This window comes from Dryobates pubescens, chromosome 11, assembly GCF_014839835.1.
Source record: "Dryobates pubescens isolate bDryPub1 chromosome 11, bDryPub1.pri, whole genome shotgun sequence".
Taxonomy (NCBI): domain Eukaryota; kingdom Metazoa; phylum Chordata; class Aves; order Piciformes; family Picidae; genus Dryobates; species Dryobates pubescens.
In genome coordinates, this window is record NC_071622.1 from 27,799,812 (window position 1) to 27,822,674 (window position 22,863).

The 22,863-nt window shown below is 48.8% G+C and overlaps 1 protein-coding gene across 1 annotated transcript in view; it reads right to left on the reverse strand.

The window, feature by feature from the left end:
* SGIP1 (SH3GL interacting endocytic adaptor 1) overlaps positions 1–22,863 on the reverse strand; it is a 69,996-nt gene that overhangs the window by 45,781 nt on the left and 1,352 nt on the right. The window contains exon 2 of the mRNA XM_054165627.1: positions 3,438–3,501. Within this exon, the coding sequence (XP_054021602.1) occupies positions 3,438–3,501 (64 nt within the window). The remainder of the gene's footprint in view (positions 1–3,437; positions 3,502–22,863) is intronic.

A 22,863-nucleotide genomic window follows, 5' to 3' on the forward strand; every position in this document is an offset into this window, starting at 1 on the left:
ACAAGGAATGTCACCTCCTGAAAATCCAGCCAGAAGTGGCTGTGGTGACTCACAACTGGTGGAAGGAAGGGCTGGCAGGTCCTTCACCACTGCACTGCAGCTCCAGCAAATTCCATAGAACTGCAGACTGGTTGGTTTGAAAGAGACCTTTAGAAGTCATCTATTCCAACCTCCCTGCAGTCAGCAGGGACAGCTGCAGCTAAAGCAGGTTGCTCAGAGCCCCAGACAACCTGACCTGCAATGGTTCCAGGGATGGGACATCTATCACTTCTCTGGGCAACCTGGGCCAGGCTCTCTCCACCCCCAGTGTCAAACATTTCTCCTTTAGCTCCAGCCTGAATCTTCCTCTTTTGAGTCCAAACCATCACCCTGTGTCCTGTCACAGCAGGCCCTGCTCAGAAGTCTGTCCCCAGCTTTCTGATGGGCCCCTTGAAGCACTGAAAGGCCACCAGAAAGTCTCCATGGAGCCTTCTATTTTCCAGGCTGAATAACCCCAATTCTCTCAGCCTGACCTCACAGCAGAGGGCTGCCACCCTCACATTACTATGTTGACCTCCTCCGAGAGGCCAGAACCCAGGCACCAGCTCAGAAGACCCCACTTTATGACACCCACCACCATCTCCTGGGACTACAGCAGCTCATCTGTGACAAGGTGTGACACCAGAGGTCTATCTGAATCCATCAGCCCTCACCTCTCCTCCAAGCCACACACTAGCTGCAGACAAGGGATTTCGAGAGCACTTCAAGCCACCCAAGGGCAGTGACCGTGCCATGACCCCACGACGTGCTAATCACTGCTGCTTGCTAATTGCAGCTTCTCCTCCACAGTGGCGTTTCTGTGAGCTCGTTACCACCACAAATGTCCCAGGATTCATTATCTCCGTGCACCATCAGCTTCCCCAGCCTCTGGGAAGAGCAGGTTGCTGCAAACCAGCATGGAAATCATGGTGCTGACTACAAGCAGGACCTAGACTTGGCTCCACTGATTTTCCATGAGCAGAAGAGGAGGATGCAAAGCAGCCCGTTTCCTACTCATCCTTCTGATAAATTAGATGAGAGTTTAGGAACTATTTCTGTGCTGAAATGTTGGTCAGGCATTGGAACAGGCTGCCCAGGGAGGTGGTGAAGTCACCATCTCTGGAGGTGTTCAAATCCATGGCATTCTGGGACATGGTTTAATGGCCACAATCATGTTGGGCTGATGGTTGGACTCGATGATCTTAGTGGTCTTTTCTGATCAAAACAGTTCTGTGATTCAGGCTGGAGCTCCTAGCTGGCCTACAGCTTGCCTGGCTGCTGGAGCAATTCCCTCCCTGCCAACAGGATAATAGCGTGGTGCTGCATCTCTCTTTCGGGATGTACTCCATGTCTCTCCATGCTTTTGAGCCCTCTTGTAGCTGGTTCAGTTGGGCTCTGGGAATGTGGTCAGACCTGCAGAGCTTCACATGAGAAACCTCACCAACCACTTCTGAGATATCAAATAGCTCAGGAAAGCAAAGCCAAACAAGACAAAATGGTAAAAACCCAAACCAAACCCATAGTTTCTGCTGTGCCACCTGGATGAGGTGTGGGAGCAGGGCTTCCCACTGTCTTAACCCCACTCAATTCCCACTCTAAAGTCACACTGGGTGACAGCTAAGCGTCCTCCCTGGCATGGGCTCAGCACCTCACCAGTAGTTCTTTACCTGTGCACTGCATCTCCTGGCAGATGTTCTCTCCTGGGGAGAGAACCCCCACCAGATGTTTTCCCAGGAAGAAAATGCATCTCTTGTGGCAGCCAAAGCAATCCCTTTCACCCTCACCACCCCAAGCCTTCACTGCAACAAGAGGCTCATGCACTGGCATCTGTTTAAAACCAAATTTGCATCTCAAAAGATCTCAGCAGATGGGCAAATCAGTAGCTTGGGCAGAGATTAATCTGCTGGAAGTCCCAGAGGAGTAATTTTCTTCTGCTCACCACTAACTGTGGCAGTAGCTTGTGAGCACAGAGAGAACCAGCTTGGGTTTCTCTGCAGAGCCACCAAGGAAACACCTCATTTGTTGGCCACTATGGGTAGAAAGGGAAACAACTTCAAATTACTACAAGGTTTGATCAAGGATGACAAAAACCTACGATGGACCAACCTCCTTCCTGCCATGGCATCCTGGCATGATCTTCTCCCCAGTATCATAACAGAATCAGAGGTTGGAAGGGATCTTCTGGTCCAAGCTTTCTTGGGAAGAGCATGGTCTAGACAAGATGGCCCAGCACCCTGTCCAGTGAATCTCAAAAGTGTCCAATGCTGGAGGCTCCACCATGTCCCTGAGGAGATTCCAGTGGCTGATTATCCTTGTTGATTGACCTTCACTGAACCCAGGTGGCATCTTTGCCCATTTTATCTCACGATCACCATCTTGTCTGAATGTGAGCCATCCACAAAATACTTCATGTCTGAGGCCAAACCTTCAAGTTTTTGAAAGATTTGATGCCCACTTCTCAAGAACCAATCTCCTTTTTGGCCACAGCAGGTTGATTGCCATCACTCCGAGCCTGCTGTGGTCTAAAGGCTGTTGCCAGCTCTGTTGTCTCACCTCTGGCAGCAGACAGCAGTTTCCTGGGACCAAGATTATGCATTGATGTGGTCCATGTCTCATTGAACACAAAGAATTTGATATCTCCCCCTTTGGCTTTGGTTTAGCAGCAGACGTGGTAGAACTGGGTTCATGGTTGGACTGGATGATCATAAAATGGCTCAGGTTGGAAGTGACCGCAGAGATCATCTACTCCAATCTCCCTGCCATGGGCAGGGACATCTCTCAACTAGACTTGGTTGACTAAAGCCTTATCCAACCTGGCCTTAAACACCTTCAGGGAGGAGGCATCCACAACCACTCTGGGCAACCTATTCCAGTGCCTCACCACCCTTTTACTGAAGAGCTTCCTCCCAAGATCCAGTCTAAACCTACTCTCCCTCAGCTTAAAACCATTCCCCTTGTCCTGTCACTAGGCACCCCTATGAGAAGTCCTTCTCCAGTCTTCCCATAGGTTCTTTTCTGGTACTGGAAGGCAGCTCCAGGGACTCCTGTAGTCTTCTCTTCTCTAGGCTGAACAACCCCAGCACCCTCAGCATATCCTCACAGCAGAGGTGCTCCAGCCCTTGGATCATCTTCATGGCAGCCCAAGACATGGTTGCCTTCTGGGCTGCATGAGGGCACTGCTGGTCATGGTGAGCTTCTCATCAGCCAACACCCCCAGGTAATTTTTCTTCAGGACTCCTCTCAACCCACTTTGCACCCAGCCTAGATTTGTGCCTAGGATTGGCCCTACTCAGATGCAGGACCTTGCACTTTGACTTGTTGAGCCTCATACAGTTTGCACCAGCCCACTTCTCAATCGTGTCAAGATCCTCCTAGATGTCATCCCTGCCCTTTCCCAAGCTAACAGTTCCCTCACTTACGTGGAATCAGTGTCCTTTTCTTTCTTGCGTATACCAAAGGCCTTCCTTGTACGTTTTTTCAATCCTGGAGAGAGAAGAAAATAAAATAAGAACACAATATTAATATTATGCTTCACATCAACACTCCAAATGGTTCTTCATTCCCTTGGTCAACTGTAATTCATCAGTTTCCTCACTCGGAGTCCCGCGTCCAGCTCTGGGACCCCCAACACAATAGACACATTAGCCTGCTGGAGCGGGTCCAAAGGAGGGCCTGCAAAGACAGGCTGAGAGAGTTGGGGTTGTTCAGCCTGGAGAAGACAAGGATCTGGAGAGACCTTAGAGTTGCATTTCAACATTTGAAGGAGACCTGCTGCAAGGCTGGGGAGGGACTGTTTAGAAGGGTCTGTGGTGATAGGACAAGGGGCAATGGTTTGAAACTGGAGCAGGGGAGATTCAGGTTGGACATCAGCAGGAAGTTCTTTACAATGAGGGTGGTGAAACACCCTCAGGGAGGCAGTTGAGGTTCCATCTCGGGAGACATTCAAGATCAGACTTGATGTGACCCTGGCTAGCCTGATCTAGTTGAAGGTGTCCTGCTGACTGCAGGGAGTGTTGGACAAGACTACCTTTGAGGGTCCCTTCCAACCCAACCCAGTCTGTGAGTAAGCTTCAAAAGAAAGACCCAAGCCCCAGAAAAGGCCAGCAGGCCTTTGCAGGTAGTGTGGATGGTTGCTCATGGCTTCTATTTGTTCACTTAGCACTTATTAGCTTGCTCTCAGCATGTGACAACATATTTCACAGTTAATGTTGCCAAGCTTATGCTCTTAATTACAGATCTCATTGTGATGTTGGAGGTAGGGTATCAACAAATGGTGGGAAAACCTCTCCTTAGTGTAAAGGCAACCAAAGAGTTTGAACCATGAGGTTGGGTATTTTCTGCAATGATTCTTGACCAGCACAGTGCTTAAAATGATGTCTGGTAACAGTGGTCATAGAATGGTTTGGGTTGGAACGGACCTTAAAGATGATCTAATTCCAACCAAGGGATACCTTCCATAGAGCAGGTTGCTCAAGGCTCCATCCAGCCTGGCCTTGAACACCTCCAGGGAGGAGGCATCCACAACCTCCCTGGGCAACCTGTTCCAGTGTCTCACCACCCTCAGTGCAAAGAATTTCTTCCTAATCTCCAGTCTGAATCTCCCCTCCTCCAGCTCAAAGCCATTCCTGCTCATCCTGTCACAAGATGCTGGAGCTGCCTGGGAAGTGGGATGCTCCAGGAGCCTTGGAAGCCATGGAGTCCATCAGGGCAGGGGCCACCATCACATCACTTCTAAAACAAACCAATGTAGGATAGCAAATTTATCCAAGTTTCTCCCCTTTGCAGCCTAAGAACTATCCAGGAGATGGGTTTTTAATGACCCCTTGCAGCAAGCACACTGAGGAAAGGATTTGGAGCATTTCAACCCCCACATTTCCCCTTGACTGGACACTTTTCCTGCAGATTAGTTTTCTACCACCTAGCTCAGTTTCTGAGACCTGGTTGCAGCTGGAAGTTGTTGTCATGCTGGACACTCCTCATGCAATTGCTGCCAGGGGCACAAAACCAATTAATTTGGGCTAGGGTGTAATTTTAGAGATCTTGGTGGCCAAAGCAGCCAATATAAACTGTGGACCTTGACTCTAGAGCAGCTATTTCTGGCCTCTTTTCCTGGTCTGGAATTTACCCAGACATGAAGCCCTGTGGGTCAGACACAGCTGCATGCAGGAACTACAGCAGATCCTTCATGAAATCAAAGTATTTTGTGTTGGAAGGAACCTGTACAGGTCCTGCAGCCCAACCTCCCTGCAGTCAGCAGGGACATTCCCAACTAGAGCAGGTTGCTCAGAGCCCCAAACAACCTGACCTGCAACGGTTCCAGGCATGTGGCATCTACCACATCTCTAGACAACCAGGGCCAGGGTCTCACCACCCTCAGCATCAAATATTTTGTCTAAAGCCAACCTAGCTCACTTGGAATCAGCTCTGGAGATTCCAGGAACATGGGAGCACTCATCCTAGGAGCTGTGTGCTCCAGCATAGTCCAGCCCATTGATGTTTTTGAGGAGATTTGGCGTCTTTGGTCTGCCTCATACTCTGGACATGCCCTTGAACTGAAGTTATTTTCTCAGGAACATCCTCCTCTTCTTGACATCAACTAAAACATCCAACCCCTACCATGCTAGGATTGGGTGTTGCAAGGGACTTCTGGAGATCATCCAGTCCAACCCCCCTGCTAAAGCAGGGGCACCCACAGCAGCTTGCCCAGCATCACAATGGCCAGGTGGCTTTGAAATTTCTCCAGAGAAAGAGACTCCACAACCTCTCTGGGCAGCCTGTTCCAGGGCTCCAGCACTCTAAAAACTCTCAACTTACTTTGGATTAATCAACTACCACTGGATTTAAACTATATTATCAAATACAGAAGGGACCTTCAGACTCTCAGCACCCTGTGGTTGAGTAGATTTTGTGAGCCAACACTATTAATAAGCCAGTTGGGTTAGGACCAAGAGAGGCTCCTCCTTGGTGTTGCTCATGGACCTTTCAGGTTGGACATTTCACCCTATGAAATGGGAAACAAAGGAACTGCTCTTGGGGGTGGGTGTGTGCAAAATAAAAATCAATAAAAATCACAGCAAGTGCACTTCCCTCCTCTTCCCAAAGCAGGCATCACACCATCAGGGGTGAAGGAGTCCCTTTTGGGATCCATACACCTCCAGCAGCTGAGAGTGATGCTGAACCCCATGAGCTCATCATGCAACCTCGTGTGGACAGCTTTGCTTTTACTACATTTCATCTTCCAGCTTCCCTACAACAGCTCTGAGACTCAAACAAGTTATTAATAACAGAAGAAGGTTTCCATTGACCTCACCTCCCCAGAATAACTTCCTCCTCCAAACTCAAAGCAGAACAGGGAAGGTTGAAAACCCCCAAAAGGAAGGGCTGTTTAGTCTGCTCTGAAGCAGCACCCAATTTGGGTGAATTCTGTAAGGAAGCCTTCTGCTGCTCAGTTATATAACAGCCCCACCATCTGCTTCAGATGGTCGTGACTGAGGGGAGAAAGAGATCTTTAGGAAAAGCAGAATGAAAAAAATAGAAGCTTCTTTTGGAGATGCAGGAGCAGGTCCCCTGACAAAGCCCACCACCCATGCCAGGTACTAGTTGTCGCCCTGATGGTGACAACACAGTGATTTCCCAGGACAGCTCTGCTTTTGGGTGGCTGCAGCCCAGAGGAGCTCATGTCTCTCTTGCCATGGTCAACCCCAGCCTGGAGAGCTGTTGAAAATATCCCATCTGATGGTGCAGGGACAGAGCTGAAAGTTGTGCATGGAAGAGGACTTCATGCTCTGGTCCTCAAATCGCACTTCAGCTGGTTTTAGAAGCTGAAGAACCATAAAACCTGTCCTGGTAAGAGTCATCCTAATTAAAGATACCAATGAGACCTTGTCCACAGAGGGAATGCCACATGGAAGCATTATGGGTCCATCGTAGGACAAGAGAGATGTGGTGCTGGAAGAGAAGAGGTGATGTCAAGTGGGAAAGCAAGCAGAGAAGAGGCAGTGAGGCAGCAGAAAGATGGGCATGAAGGAAGCAAATCAAGCATATCCATGTGGAGCATCAAGGGAGAAAGGAGGAGCTAAACCACCACTGGAGTGATGCTCTATAAAGCAGCACCCAACACAGAGATGAAAACCCACCTCTCCCTATCAAGACACATTGGGTACTGGATCCAAAACCATCTGCGGCAGGAAGGCCCTGAGAGCTGCATCAGCCTGTGATAGCAGCACTGGGTGACACCAGCATGAGGGACTGTATGTGTCACCCAGAGACACAGCCCACTCCTGTCCCCACCCTGGGCCCAGCATCTCATGGCACACCTGGGCAAGACACCTAGCTTCTACTTGCCCCTCTAGACCTTGCAGGTCTCTGGCTGGGGCTGGACAGGGCTACAAGGATGAAGAAGGGACTGGAGCATTGCCATATGAGGAAAGGCTGAGAGACCTGGGGCTGGTTAGTCTGGAAAGGAGAAAACACAGAGGGGATTTAATAGATGTACATAAAATATCTGAGGGCTGGGTGTCAAGGAGGAAGGGACAGCCCCTGCTCACTTGTGCCCTCTGATAGGACAGGGTGCAATGGATGTAAACTGCAGCACAGGAAGTTCCACCTCAACATGAGAAGGAACTTCTTCACTGTAAGGGTCACAGAGCACTGGAGCAGGCTGCCCAAAGACATTTTGGAGTCCCCTTCACTGGAGACCTTCAAGCCTTGTGTGGATGCATTCCCGTATAACCTGTGCTAGATTATATGGTCCTGCTCTGTCAGGGCAAGGATCTCCAGAGTTCATTTCCAATCCCCAGCATTCTGTGATCTGCATGCTGCTGAACCTGGGAAGGGTTTCCTAAAGCCCTGAGGCACCCCACTTTGGTTCACAGGTCACACCAGGCATGCTGGGAATACATCTCCATTGACCCACACTAACTGCCCAGCAGTGCCAGAACCTTCAGCCACCAAAACCCCATAGCTGCAGGGCTACCAGAAGAGTCAGTCAAGGTCCACCATAAGCGGCAGCGTGATAAAGATTAGGATGATGTCATACCTAGATCAGAGAAGGATTTAAACCCCTGTGGGTGTAACCTCCTTAGCCCTCTCCCCATCCATTCACCCTGGAGACCTCCTGCATTAGAAGAATCCTAATAAACCTCACAGAGGTCCCAGACCTCTGGAGTTGGAGTCAAACCCCTGTTCCAAGGCAGGTTCAGAGAAGGTCACACAGGAACACTTCCAGGTGGATTTTGAAAGTCTCCAGAGATGGGGATTCCACCAGCTCCCTGGGCAGTTCCAGGGTGCTCCAGCACCCTTAAAGAAGTTCTTTCTTATGTTTAGATGGAAGTTCTTATGTTCAAGTTTGTGCCTGAAATGCTAATCCACTTAAGTAGACAATATTAAGGGTCACAGAAGTCCTTATCAACATTCCTGAAGTGCTCTCCCTCTTGTCACATCCAAAACACAGGGCAGGACCCATCCCTACAGCCTGCCCAGCTCCATTTAAATCTCACTTTAAAACTGCACAAAGCTCAAGCTTTACTGGTTTTGTAGCACCAAAGCCATTCCACCAGCAGCTGTCATACTTCCTTGCTGCTGTCTGGAAGATCAACAGCTGATTTCATCCCATACAGTTATTGCCCAGCTAAAGCAGAGGTGGGTTGTCCCTGATGTCCATCCAGGAAAGGCCTCAGCAAAGGTTTAGTTTGTGCTCTTGGAAGGGGTACAGTAGCACCAGTAAGAGCCCCCACCACGTGCATGAGCTGGAGAAGACAGCAGCACCAAATACCATACCCATGCACCCTGCTCAAGCACCAGTGGGACTTCCCTCTTCTGGAGGAGAGATCAGACCCAAATGCCTGCAGCTGACACATTCGATGCCATAACTGCTGCCTTCTCAGCAGCTGTTCCTCAAAGAGCTTCATGTAATGACAGCCCAGAATCATTTTGGTCTTGTTACCCACATGGCAACAGGAGTGCCCCAAACCACACCAACAGCCCCATAAACAGCCTTGCCCAGAGGCCAAACATGGGGAAAGCCACCAGCCTCTCCAAGGCCAAGCAGCTTCACATGCAGTCCTCGCTAAGGTAAATGGCTTTGAGGGTTAGACCAGGTGATCCCCAGAGGACCCTTCCAACCCACATCATTCTATGATTCTTACTCAAAGGATCAGAGGAGCCACAAGCCCAGGCTGAGCCAACCACCATGGGTTGGAGATCTTTCAAACACAAATGGCCCTAGATGAGTGGGACATTATTCACCTTTATTTACTATTAATCTCTTTTTTTAACCTCTAATATTAAAATCAAACAAAAAAACCCCAAAACACCACCACCACCCACCACGAACAAAAACTGGTATCCGAGAGAAAGGAATTAGCATTTTAGATAATCACAGACTGGGTTGGGTTGGAAGGGAGCTTCAGAGGTTATCTACTCCAGCCTCCTTGCAGTCAGCAGGGTGTTCAGAGCCCCATACAACCTGACCTGTGATGGTTCCAGGGATGGGGCATCTCCCACTTCTCTAGGAAACCTGGGCCAGGCTCCCTCCACCCTTAGTGTCAAACATTTCTCCCTTCTCTCAAGTCTGAATCTCCCTCTTTGAGTTCAAACCATCACCCCTTGTCCTGTAACAGCAGGCCCTGCTCAGACATCTGTCCCCAGCTTTTTCTCTGGCCCCTTGAAGCACTGAAAGGCCAGCAGGAGGTCTCCCTGGAGCCTTCTCTTCTCCAGGCTGAACAACCCCAACTCTCTCAGCCTGGCCTCACTGCAGGTGGCTTCCAGCCCTCCCAGCATTGCTGTCATTCCCTCTGGCTCTGGTCTAATAGGTCCTTGTCTCTGCTGTGCTGAGGACTTCAGAACTGGCACTGCAGGGAGGGGTCTCAGCAGAACACAGGACAGGGGCGGAATCCTCTCCCTCCATCTGCTGCCCATGCTGCTGGTGAGCAGACCAGGACACAACACTCCAAGTTGTTCTCCTCAGGGCTGCTTTCCAGCCCGTTTCCCCCAAGGATTTCCCCAGCCCAGGTACAGAGCAGTGCGTTTGCCCTTGTGGAACAACAGGAGGCTCAGCGTGTACCCAGCTCTCACTGTTTCATAGAATTGTTTTGGCTGTAAAAGACCTGTTCAGATCATCCAGTCCAACCATTATCTAACTCCACCAGGGCTGGTGATAAAATTAAGCAGCTTTCCATATTTTATTTTTAATAATTACCAACATCATGTTTTTCACACCAAAGACTTCACATCTCCAGCAGGAAAACAACCTTGCTCTCCAACCCTGTATCCTCACTGTCCATCCCCTGGCCCAAATATCAATGTGGGGGGTGAGCCCTGGAGGTAGAACCACTCATGGAGGAGGATGGAGCTCATAAAAGCCACACCCCTCTCAAAGAGACAAGACATTAGTGAGAACATCTCTGCCTTAAATGCTGTTTTGTGATAACTACAGGGGAAAAAAATAAGATTGAAATTAGTTCTGCTCATTCTGTACTTGAAGATAAGCATTATCTACTGCCATGCCAAGGACTCAAGACCAAAGTACCTGCAGGGAGTGGAAGAAAAAGGAAGAATGGGTTGAAAAGGGGGGGAAATAAGAATTAATCACCATTAGGTTTGGTTTTCCTTTTTTTTGGTTGTGGATTTCTTTTGCACATTGCTTGGAGCTGGATTTGAGCAACCTGCTGCCCCCACCACATGCAAACCTGCACGTTCCTCCTGATTTCTTCACTGGGTCCAAAGACCTGGAAGCTTCTGCTGTTTCATAGTCAAAGGACTTTGAGTTGCTTTACTAAAGCAATAACAGTCTTGTCTCTGCTCAGCAAGACGAAACCAAAGGCAAGACAAAACTATGGAACTCTGAGTCATACCCAGCAGCAAAAGTCAAACAGTAAGTTAAAGTAGAAGTGGAACCACATCAATCCCCAAGATAAACAGCCCAAACTGAAGTACCTCAAATACTCTCTGCAGACCAGCAGAAGTTTCTTCTGCTTTGACACAGCAGCCTGCACCTACCATGAGCACAGCCACTGTGCCCATGACACATTTCACACAAAACCAGGCATTTCAGTCCCTTGCAAAACCTGAGCTTCTCAACCACCTCCTCAGCAGCAGAAAATTCAAGTTTCAATAATCATACTGCTTCACAGAGTCTTTAAGGTTGGAAAAGACCTCAAAGATCATCAGGTCCAACACTCAGCCTAACACCACCACGGCCACTAAACCATGTCTACACATTTTTTGAACGCCACCAGGGGTGGTGAGGTCCATCACTACCCTGGGCAGCCTGTTACATGGCTTGACAACCCTTTCAGTAAAGAAGGTGCTTCTACTGTCCAACCCAAACCTCCCCTGGTGCAATTTGAGGCCATTTCCTCTTTCCCTATCACTTCTTCCTTGGGAGAAGAGACCAATCCCCACCTGGCTCCAGCCTCCCTTCAGGCATTTGAAGAGAGCCAGAAGGTCTCCCCTTTTCTCCAGGATGAACAACCCTACTTCCCTCAGCTGCTCCCCACAAGACTCAGTCCATAAGATTCATTAGATTCAGTCCATGATTTAATGGCCATGGTGATCTTAAGATCATCAAGTCCAAATAACAACCTAAGAGATCTTTTCCAACTGAAACCATGCTATGATTCAATGTTAATTTTGGGTTTGCCTGGTTGATATGTAATTAAATTATTGTATCTTTAGCATGATGACCTGGCAGTGCTGGATTAATGGTTGGACTCAATGATCTTAAAGGTCTCTTCCAACCCAAGCAGTTCTGTGATTCTGTAACGTTTACAATGCTCTACCCAACCCAACCTCTGCTTTGAAGCAGGTTACCAGCAGGGTTAATAATGCAGCAAGTCCTCCACACTGCCTCAGTGCAGTCATTAATATTTTAACTGTCTTCATTTACAAGTCTAATTACAGGCATAGCTACAGAGAAGAGAGGATGGATCATCAGCAAGCAGTGACAGCACCACTTGTGGCAGCAGCCCAAAGGGCTTGTTCATAGTAGGCAGCAGGTCAAGGGAGGGGATTCTGGCCCTCTGCTCCACAAGGTTCTGCACCTGGGTAGGGGTATCAACACGGGCTGGGGGATGAAGGGCTAGAGAGCAGCCCTTGGGGTGCTGGTGGGTGTAAGGCTGGAGATGAGCTGGCACTGTGCACTGCCAGCCCAGAGCCAGCCCTGGTCCTCAGCAGTGTGGGCAGCAGGTGGAGGGAGGAGATTCTGCCCCTCTTGCTCTGCTCCACTGAGACCTCCCCTGCAGTGCTGGGGCCAGCCTATAGGGCTTCCAGCCTCCTTTCAGGGAGCTGTAGAGAGCCAGGTGGTCTCTCCTCAGCCTCCTTTTCTCCAGGCTAAACACCACCAGTTCCCTCAGCTGCTCCTCACCAGACTTGTTCTCCAGAGCCTTCACCAGCTCCGTTGCCCTTCTCTGGACTGGCTCCATTTCTGGTGCTAGCCTTCCATCCCTTCTGCAAAGTGACTGAAATCATGCATGTTGAGTCCTGGGTGTTATCCAGGACCACAGCTCCCAGGAAAACCACAATGAAGCTACTTCCACCAATTCAGCAAAAGCAACAAAGATACAACTCCCACACACACATTTCGTAGGCTGATCTCCTCTTATATCTATGAAACATGAAGAGATCTTTAACTTTTTTCCAAAGAGGAATTTGCTCTGAGGCCACTTCAGTTTTGCTTCAAACCAACTAAAAGCACCACACATTTACACTTGCATGAAGCTCTGATGGAAGGGGAAAGGTGACAAGCCACAGAAACAGACCCTGGCCTTTAGCCTGGAGATTAGGAAGAAATTCCTTAGTGAGGGTGGTGAGACACTGGAACAGGTTGCCCAGGGATGGCCCCTGTGGATGCCCCCTCCCTGGAAGCGTTCACAGCCAGGCTGGACAAGGCCTTGAGCAATCTGTTCTAGCGGAAGGTGTCCCTGCCCATGGCAGGGGTTTGGAACTTGATCCTTAAGGTCCCTTCCAGCACAGGATCCCACAGCTGATTAAAAAAATACAGTCACATTTCCAATCACAGAATGCATCAGGTTGGAAGGGACCCTCAAAGGTCATCTTGTCCCACCCCCCTGCAGTCAACAGGGATACCTCCAGCTAGATCAGGTTGCTCAGAGCCACACCAATTTTGAACTTGAATGTCTCCAGGGATGGGGTCTCAACCACCTCTCTGGACAACCTGTTTCTCTATTTCACTACCCTCTTTGTAAAGAACTCCTTCCTAATGTCCATCCTACATCCATTTTCAACCATGAGGGTTAGTCTGAGCAGGTCAAGGTGAACTCTGCCTAAGGAGATTTTGAATCAGCATCCAACACCTTGCTAAAAATACCCATCTGAGTCCACAGACTAGACAGGAAGAAGAAATGAGAGAAAGTCCTGTGGCCAAGTGGACAGCTCTGGGTTTGCAGTTGCTGACATACATGTCCTGCCTGCCCCAGATCAGTGAGCATCCATCCCTAAGTATCCACAGTAGTCTGTGCTTGCAGGATCTTCATATCTTTATCTTCCCCTTTCCACTTGGCAAACCACCCAAATAGTCATAACAGACCTTGAGATGAAACCTCTGTTCTTTGCACAATCCCAGCATGGTGAGGCAGCACACACCAGTACCAACAAGGGTTCTGCACCTGGACAGGTTGGGGAGTGACCTGCTGGGAAGCAACTCTGTGGAGAGGGACCTAGGAGTGCTGGTGGACAAGAAGTTCACCATTAGCCAGCAACTGGCCCTTGTGGCCAAGAAGGCAAACGATCTCCTGGGGTGCATGAAGAGTATGGTGAGCAAGTTAAGGCAGATTCTCCTCCCATCAAGCAAGGCTACATCTGGAGTACTGGGTCCAGTTCAAGGGAGAGGAGGAAAAACTGGAAAGGGTCCAGTGGAGGCTGAGGGGCCTGGAACATCTCTGTGAGGAGAAAAGGCTGAGAGACCTGGGGCTGTTGAGCCTGCAGAAGAGCAGCCTGGGAGAGGATCTGATCAATGCTCAGCAAGAGCCAAAGGACCTGTGGGGACTGAGAGGATGGGGCCAGACTTTTCTCAGTGGTGGCCAGCCACAGAACAAGAGGCAATGGTCACAAACTGGAACCCAGGATGTTCCATTTGAGCAGGAGGAGAAATTTGTTCAGTGCGAGGGTGCTGGAGCCCTGGAGTAGGCTGCGGCATTGCAATCCTGGGCAAGCTGCTGTGGGTCCCCCCGATTTAAGCAGGGAGATTAGACTAGGCGATTTTCAACCACTACCATGCTGGGATTCCATGTAATTTAAAGACACTCAGAAATTAAACTGGTGTCTGGGCATTGCAGGCACAGCCGAGTTCAGATAACTTCTTAGTTATCTCTAAATGCAGCACCAGCATGTGGGAAAAGACCCCAAGCCATGGAAACACCAATCTCCCTATAGATAAAGGTCTCCCCATAGCAAGATCCAGTTGAAAACTCATCCTTGCTGCTGCTGGGTGCACTGGGAAGCCTCCAGAATTTTCACCTCATCACACAAATGCTCACTAGACCCAGTCCCAACTCTTCTCCCATGTGGCTCAGAGCTAACCCCAACCCAGATCTTGGGGACCAGGCCAGCAGCTGAAGGCTGTCCTTAAAATAAAGGGCAGGACCAGCAGGATCCATCCCAACACACAGGACATCAACTCCTTTTTCTCCTGCAATGGAGCTGAGCATTTAAGGACTAGTGAACATCAGAAGAACACAAATTGTTGCTCATGGGGTGTTCACCAAGCAGCTGCAGGAATCACTTTCCCCAGAAATTAGGTTTTTAATATCAACTTTCAGAGATGCCCAGTGTGAAGCGACCAAGGGATGCAGGACACAAAGATCTCCACCAATATTGTCACTAAATTCAGTCTGGGGACAGTTGTGGCTTTCATTCTCGGCTGGCACAGGCACAACAACGCCAGATGCATTTCTAAAGGTTGCTGTGCTATTTAAGAACTTCTTCAGGATGGGCTCTCCCTCCCCCAAACGACACTCAGATGCCTATTTTTAGGAGGTTTTAGGGTTTTGGTGTGTGAGAGAAAGGAGAAGATGATGCTCCCACGTGCATGCTCCAGCACTAGGCAGCTGCAGGGTATTGTTGGTGGGGCAGCTCCCTGCAGACATTCATGGCAGACTCTCACACTCTCTATCCCCCATGCTGATGTTTCATAGACTGCATTGGGTGGGAAAGGACCTTTAAAGGTCATCCAGTCCAGCCTCCCTGCAGTCAGCAGAGACATCTGCAGCTAGAGCAGCTTGCTCAGAGCCCCAGACAACCTGACCTGCAATGGGTGCAGGGATAGGGCATCTCTCACCTCTCCAGGCAACCTGGGCCAGGGTCTCACCATGCTCAAACACCTCTCCCTTCTCTCCAGTCTGAATCTCCCTCTTTCAGTTCAAACCATCACCTCTTGTCCTGTCACAACAGGCCCTGCTCAAACCTCTGTCCCCAGTTTTCTGATCAGTCCCTTGAAGTCACCAGAAGGTCTCCCTGGAGCCTTCTCTTCTCCAGACTGAACAACCCCAACTCTCTCAGCCTGCCCTCACAGCAGAGGGCTTCCAGCACTGCTGTGACCTCCTCTAGCCCCACTCTAACAGGTTCCTGTCTCTGCTGTGCTGAGGACTCCAGAGATGGCCCCAGCACTGCAGGGTGGATCTCAACAGAGCAGGATAACTTGTGCAGCACACATGACCTTATTTTTAATGACTTAAAGTGCAGAAGATATAAGAGAGGCCTCTATCACACAAAAACTCCAAGAAATCATCTTAAAAATTAACAACTCCTTTGGCAGAGCACCTTAAGAGGGACCAAAAGGTTCCCCAGATGAGTTCATCATCAGCTGCTTTTACCAACACCACAAGCTCCAAGCAAACCTCCACCAGTACCAAGGTGGCTACAGGACATTTTTTTCCCCCAGCAGCATCACATTTATTTCTTTCTCTGCTGACAGCAAAATACTTGGGGAAGGTTATTTTTAATCATGCTGCTCCCAGCAATAGTGAAGCTAAAAACCAGCCCCTCTAGAAGCAAGCACAGCTGGGTCAGCAGCCATCCACTGACCACCCCCCAGGCTTGCTCCCAGGAAGAAGGTTCAGGTCTTTTGATGGGGATTAGAAGACAAAAAGAATCTCTAAGATTATTTTCAGGACACAAAAGACTTCTACAGATCCCTGGCAGTGTTGGGTTAATGGTTGGACTCTTAAAGGTCTTAAATGATTCTAAAATTATCTTAAAGGTCTTTTCCAAGCTAAATGTGTCACAGAATGGTTTAGCTAATCAATATATTGCTGGGAGTGTATGAAACCCTCCAAGCTCCAGAACTAGTCATTGCAGCCAGGTGATGAGGGCAAACTATGAAACCATCATCTCCACTTCCACCCTCTTCATCTCAATCTACCTCAAACCTCTCTGCAAGAGTGTTTCCATACATCCCACACATGATGACACGAAGCTCAAGTTTTAAATTCCCTTTAATATATAGGTGGAAAATGTTAGAGGGTTTATTCCATCAGTGACTCCCAAACATAAAATCTATCCCCCAAAAACCCCCAAACCAACCAACCAAAAACCCCTCATGATTTATGGAATAATAGAGTACAGGATCACAGAATTGCTTTGGTTGGGAAGGACCTTGAAGATCAATTCCAACCATTAGCCCAGCACTGCCAGGTCACTACTATACCATGTCCCTCAGCACCACATCTACACAGCTTTGAAACCCCTCCAGAGATGGGGACTCCACCACTGCCTTGGCAGCCTGTTCTAGGCCTTGACATCCTTTTAGGGGAAGAAACTGTTCCTCATGTCCAACCTAAAGCTCCCCTGGGGCAACTTGAGACTGTGTCCTCTCTTCCTGCCACTTGTTCCTTGGGAGAAGAGACCAACCCCCACCTGGCTCCAACCTCCTTTCAGGCAGTTGTATAGAATCAGAAGGTTTCCCCTCATTTTTTTCTCCAGGCTGAGCAATCCCAGCTTGCTCATCTGCTCCTCTTCTCCAGACCTTTCACCAGTTTTGTTGCCAGCTTGGTACTTCACTGGTTTCAAGCCATGTTACCATGTAAGTGAGGATGTGGCAGGAACATTCCCCTTCCCACCACTGTGGTGAAAGCTCACTGGTGTGCAGGGGAGATGGAGTCTGGAGGACAGGGTACAAGCTCTGTGCCTGCTCCCAAAAGGCAGGCCCCAAATCCCTCACCTCTGTCTCACAGAGGAGAACATGCACCCCAGGTGACCATGCCTGCCCCAGCAGCTGCCTGGTGACCACCTTTTGTTGTGGAGCCTCCTTCTGTGGAGAGATTCCAAACCTGCCTGGACATTGTGATCCTGGGCAACCTGCTGAGGGTGACCCTGCTTTTTAGCAGGGGGCCTGGACTGGATGTTCTCCTGAGGTCCCTTCCAACCCCCATCATGCTGGGATTCTAAGAACCAAACCAAAATTAAAATTAAATACTTTTGTGAGGCAAGAAATCATCTTGTGAAGTGCAAAAACCAGCAGCAGCTGCAACCACTGCATCCTTACTTCTCTTTCAGTCACACAGATAAAGGAGGGGAAAAAAAACAACACAACACCACCTTCAAAAGCCCCCAGGAGCATCAGCCTGCAACTGAACTTCTCTGAAGAACAAATAGCTGAGGCTCTTCAATAGCTGGCAAGACAAACAGGACCACACTTTGTGCTACTCAGCAACCCACTCTGCTAACAAGCAAACAGCCCAGCAGCCTGGTGTTTTCCTTTCTTCTACTCTAGAACCTCAAATATACCATCTTCAGAAGCTTCCCCAGCACTTAGGGAATGAGAATTTCTACCCACAAGCACGGTTTTCCTCCTTTAACTGCTGAAGAGCCTGTGGTGGAAATTCAAGCAGAATAGACACCTGACTTAACCTGAACATTTTGGACTAAAGAGTCTTCAAAATTTCAATGGAACCCTAGAACTGTTGAGGGTGGAAGAGACCTTAGAGATCATCAAACCCAGCTGCTCACCTAGGGCTCACAATCCCACCACTACTGCTTAGCCACTGCCACTAAACCATGTCCCTCAGCACCACATCCACAGGTTTTTTTGAACACCTCCAGGGGTGGTGACTCCACCACCTCCCTGGGCAGCCTGCTCCAATGCCAAAGTCAATGAATCACGCAGAAAGTTTCTGCCTTGGCAGAGAATCCCAAATTGCTATGTTTGGCACCGCTTTGAGCTGCCCAAGGGCACATTTTAAAACTGGGGCTTCTTCCAAGGAGGTATTTTGCAGACCTGCACCACACATAGTTGGTGAGTTTTGCTATATTTCCTCTGCTTCATACCCAAACCTTGGTGGGCTTTTCCTTCAGCTGCTACAGTGCATCAATCATTTTAGGCCCAAAGTTTTGCTTCCTTGATCATATTTTGGTTTACTTCAGCCACCTCTTTGGCACCACCAGCTCCAATCCAATGTATTTCCCAAATTCCCAAGGTTTGGGTGGGGTCTTACTCTTGGTGATTGATTGTTTTGAGCTAGAGCCATTTAACCCTTCCCTCAGTGTGGAGAAACTCGTTGTCTGTGGACTACAGATGGAAAACCTCAAACCAGGTCAATGGGAAGGGGTTGAAGTCCTGCAAAACTGTTTGGGTGGGTTTTTTTGCCCCTCCCATGACTAGAAGTTGCTATTGCATCATGCCCAGCTGAACAAATCCAGTTCCCATCAATGGGGATGATCTTCACATACAGTTTCACCAACCCAGCTCAAATCTTGCTCACATAAGACCTAGTAGATGCACCACAATGCAGCACTGGAGCACCTCATTGTGCACAGAGCAACTCTGGGTTGGACACATTAACCACATTCCCTGCTTTGAAGCCCACAAAACCAAGAGCTAAAGTGAGTTCTTTGACATTTCTCTTGCAAAGGCTTCACTTCCCAAGCCCTCCCCCCTCTTTCCACATGCCTCATTCTCAGCAGCTCAGAACCTGAGTCTTCCTATGCAGAACCAGCCCTCCAAGCACATCCCAAAAGTCATAATGGATGTCTCTGGATTTAAGAAATATCCCCAGCCCTGTTCCCACCTTGGGCTGCAAGGGAAGCTGTGCCACTGGCTCAGCCACACCATCACCCTGTGCAACCTGCTCTAGCTGAACCTGCTTTAGAAGGAGAGTTGGACTAGATGATCTCCAGAGGCATGACAAAAAGGTCATCAAGTCATTGAATCATCAAATCAAAGCATCAAATCATTCAGGTCAAACAATCTCTTGCATTCATGAATAAATAGTTTCCTTGCCAGTGTGAGGGCTGTTGGTGAGGCAGCAGGGCTGGGAAAAAAAAATGCTCCCTGAATCTCCAAGGACATGGCTGGAGGTGTTCCTGCAAGCCTAAGACCTGAACCTCCTTGCAAGCCCAAGCATGGCCACAGGTTACTGCTCAAAAAATACACTGGAGAAAATGAGATTGTAGAATCATAGAACAATTTGAGTTGGAAGGGATCTTTAAAAGCATCTAGTTCCAATCCCCTGCCATGGGCAGGGACACCTCACACTAGACCAGGCTGCTCAAAAAACCCACTCATGTGTGTCTTAAACACTTCCAGGGATGAGGCATCCATAAGTCCTATGGACAACCTGTTCTGGTATCTCACCACCCTCATAGTAAAAATTTCTTCCTATTGTTCAATCTAAATCTCCACTAGTGTGATCTTATGTAGGTGAGATGGTCCACAGGAATTTTCTGGGATGGTTTGCCCATCCATGCCTGAATTCCTGCTAATTGCCTCAAACCTGCTGCTGGCTTCCTCAGATAAACCCCAGATATTTCTACCAGCACCAAGCACATTTAAAGACACCAGTTACTGAAAGGAGAATGGTTTGGGTTGGAAGGGTTCTCTTGAGGTCATCTAGTTCAATCCCTCTGCAGTAAGCAGGGACATCATCAATTAGATCAGGTTGCTCAAAGCCCCATCAAGCTGGACCTTGAATGTCTCCAAGGATGGGACCTGAACCACATATCTAATCAAGAAAGAGACCTTTTGATGTGCCATTAGATGCCTTCAGTCCCAGCACTGCCAGTCCAGCACACTGAGAACATAAGGTTTGGAGATAACCATTACTGAAAACAGAATTCCAGAAAGCTTTTGCCATTTTGCATGTGACCAACCAACCATCCATGGAAGTTCTCTGGGTGACCAAACTCCACAGAAACAGGGGCAAAAGGTGGGGGGGTAGGGGGGATGGATAAGAGTTTGAGAAGTTTCTGCTGGGAGAAAGCTTCACCCCAGCAAACATCTGGTTTGGGCTCTGAAGAAACACTGGTAACTGTCTCCCACAGAAGAAGAAATAACCCTCAACAAAACCATGTCTGCTCCTATCAACAACAGAGTTCCTCATCTTTCTGGACATCACAGAGCTTCTGGCTTGAGTGACACATTGCAGCAGTCATCTCAAAACTCAATTAAGCTCTCTGAAAGATCTTCAGTACATTGGAGATGCAACAGATGGCTTGAAACAGGAGATAAATTTGTTCTTGTGGACAGATCTTTATCTTGGTGACATGCCTAGTGCATTGCTGAGTACTTCTATAACCAAAGGGAACATCTAAATACCTTTCGTATCTACAGCCACCTCTGCAGAGACCTTTCCAGCATGTGGTGGGACCTTTCCAACAGCATTTCAGGTCCCAAATCTAGTTCTGACGCTCACAATTTTACTGCAGGTTATTTTTAGTCAATTCAAAGCTGGAGGAGGTTTAGTCCCCATCCCCAACACCTACTTGCCACCTGCCAGAACAAGGCCAAGTACAGAAGACCATCCCCAGTATGGATGGTGAGCAACAGTAGTGCTTGGGCACACAATGGAGATAGAGGACAATCCTCTTAGGGTGGTTGAGACATCATGTGGCACATACTCAAATATCCTCCAAGTAAGAACAGGTTTCTCGATATGGTCTAATAAAAAACCCCTTTAACTGCAGGGAACTACAGGGGCTGGAGAAGACCAACCAGTGGTTCATCCCCAGGTGCAAATGCCCCCAAAAGCCCAGTTCTACATCCTCAGTGGGAAACTATATTCTTGAGGTGCCTTCAGAAGTGTGGCCAGCAGGTCAAGGGATGTTCTCCTCCCACTCTATTCTACCCTAGGGTGGACACATTTGGAGTCTTGGCTCCAGTTCTGGGATCCCCAGTTCAAGAGAGACAGGGAACTATGGGAGAGAGTTCAGCTGAGGGACCTGGAGCCTCTTTGTGAGGAGGAAAGGCTGAGAAACCTGGGGCTGTTCAGCCTGGAGAAGAGCAGCCTGAGAGAGGATCTGATCAATGCTCATCAAGAGCTAAAGGACCTGTAGAGGGCAAGAGGATAGGGCCAGACTTTTCTCAGTGGTGCCCAGTGACAGGGCAAGGGGCAATGGGCACAAACTGGAACCCAGGAGGAGAAACTTGTTCGGTGTGAGGGTGCTGGAGCTCTGGAGCAGGCTGCCCAGAGAGGTTGTGGAGTCCTCCTCTCTGGAGATTCCAAATCAGCTGGACACTGTAATCTGGTCTAGTGCAAGGTGTTCCTGTCCATGGCAGGGTGGTTGGAACTCGATGATCTTTAATGTCCCTTCCATCTCAAGCCAATCTATGATCCTGGGCAAGCTGCTGCAAGGGGGTTGGACTGGATGATGTCCAGAGGTCCCTTCCAACCCCACCATGCTGGGATTCTGTGCAGGATGAGACGTTTCAGACCAAATGAAGCTAAGAACATTGCAAGCATCCTTAGATTAAAATAAAGCACCTCTGCCAGGTGACAGCATTTCAGGGGGGGATTAGTTACTAAAGTTCTACATTTCCACAGATAAAACCAGTTTGTTTAAAAATTCATCAAAAGGAGGAATTCTTCTCTTCTAATTTTGTTGCCTCCATTCTATGTTCCCAGATGTTAGTTGGGGAACAAGTGAAACATTTGAAGACACAGATAATGGGGGAAATTTTATGGCTAGTAATTTGTTCTCCCTATTTTGTTTATCTTTAAATGGAACGGTGGTTGGTGAGAGGCACTTCTGCCTCCAACCAAGCCTACCAAGCCAGGCCAGGGCACTCTGTGCCAGCTCTTTCCCTATACCTACCCACCTTGCCCCCACCACAACCAAGGCTCCCACACCAGCAGCACATTCACAAGTCAAAAATCCTCAAGCAACACCCCCCCAAAACTCAACCACCTGTCTTCCAACCAGCCTAAAAAAAACCCTTAAACATTAAATGAAACAACCCAAGAATTCCACTAGGCCAGCTTTACTTTATCATCACTAATTCCTCCACAAACACAGGTCTTTTGGAGAGAAATCACGTTGTTTATGACGTCTTCTCTAAACCCTCCCTGTTCTTGCACGGGCTGGGTGACATCCATGTGTCATGGACTTCCAGCACGCTGTGATGGCTTTGATGTCACGGCCTAAAGAACGTAAAATCTCTTTTGCCTATGACTTTATTGTCAATATTAGAGGGGTTACTGAAGCTATTTCCTCACATCAGAAGTGAACACATTCTCTTACCCCTCCTCCTAACACCAAGGAACCAACAAACCCAGCAAGCAGCTGCGTGCTCCCACATCACCACCATTACAGCACCAAAATTCCAAGGTTCACCAAGTATTTTTAAATCAAGACATGAAGCCTTGGTTCCAGGGAGCCCAGCACCTCCCTGGGTTGATTTGTTTGGGGTAGCAGCCCATGATGTGAAGGGAGACACACCGTCAGCAGCCCAATTTCTGCCTGTCATCTCAGGCAACGGTTGGGCAGCTGGCCGGTGGTTAACATGCCGGCAGCGCCACGAGCCTGGAGCTGGCTGCAGCTCCACGTAGCCCTCGCCGAGCTGGGACCTTCTGCTTTGGACACAGGCCATAAAATAAATGAAAATTAATATTTTGA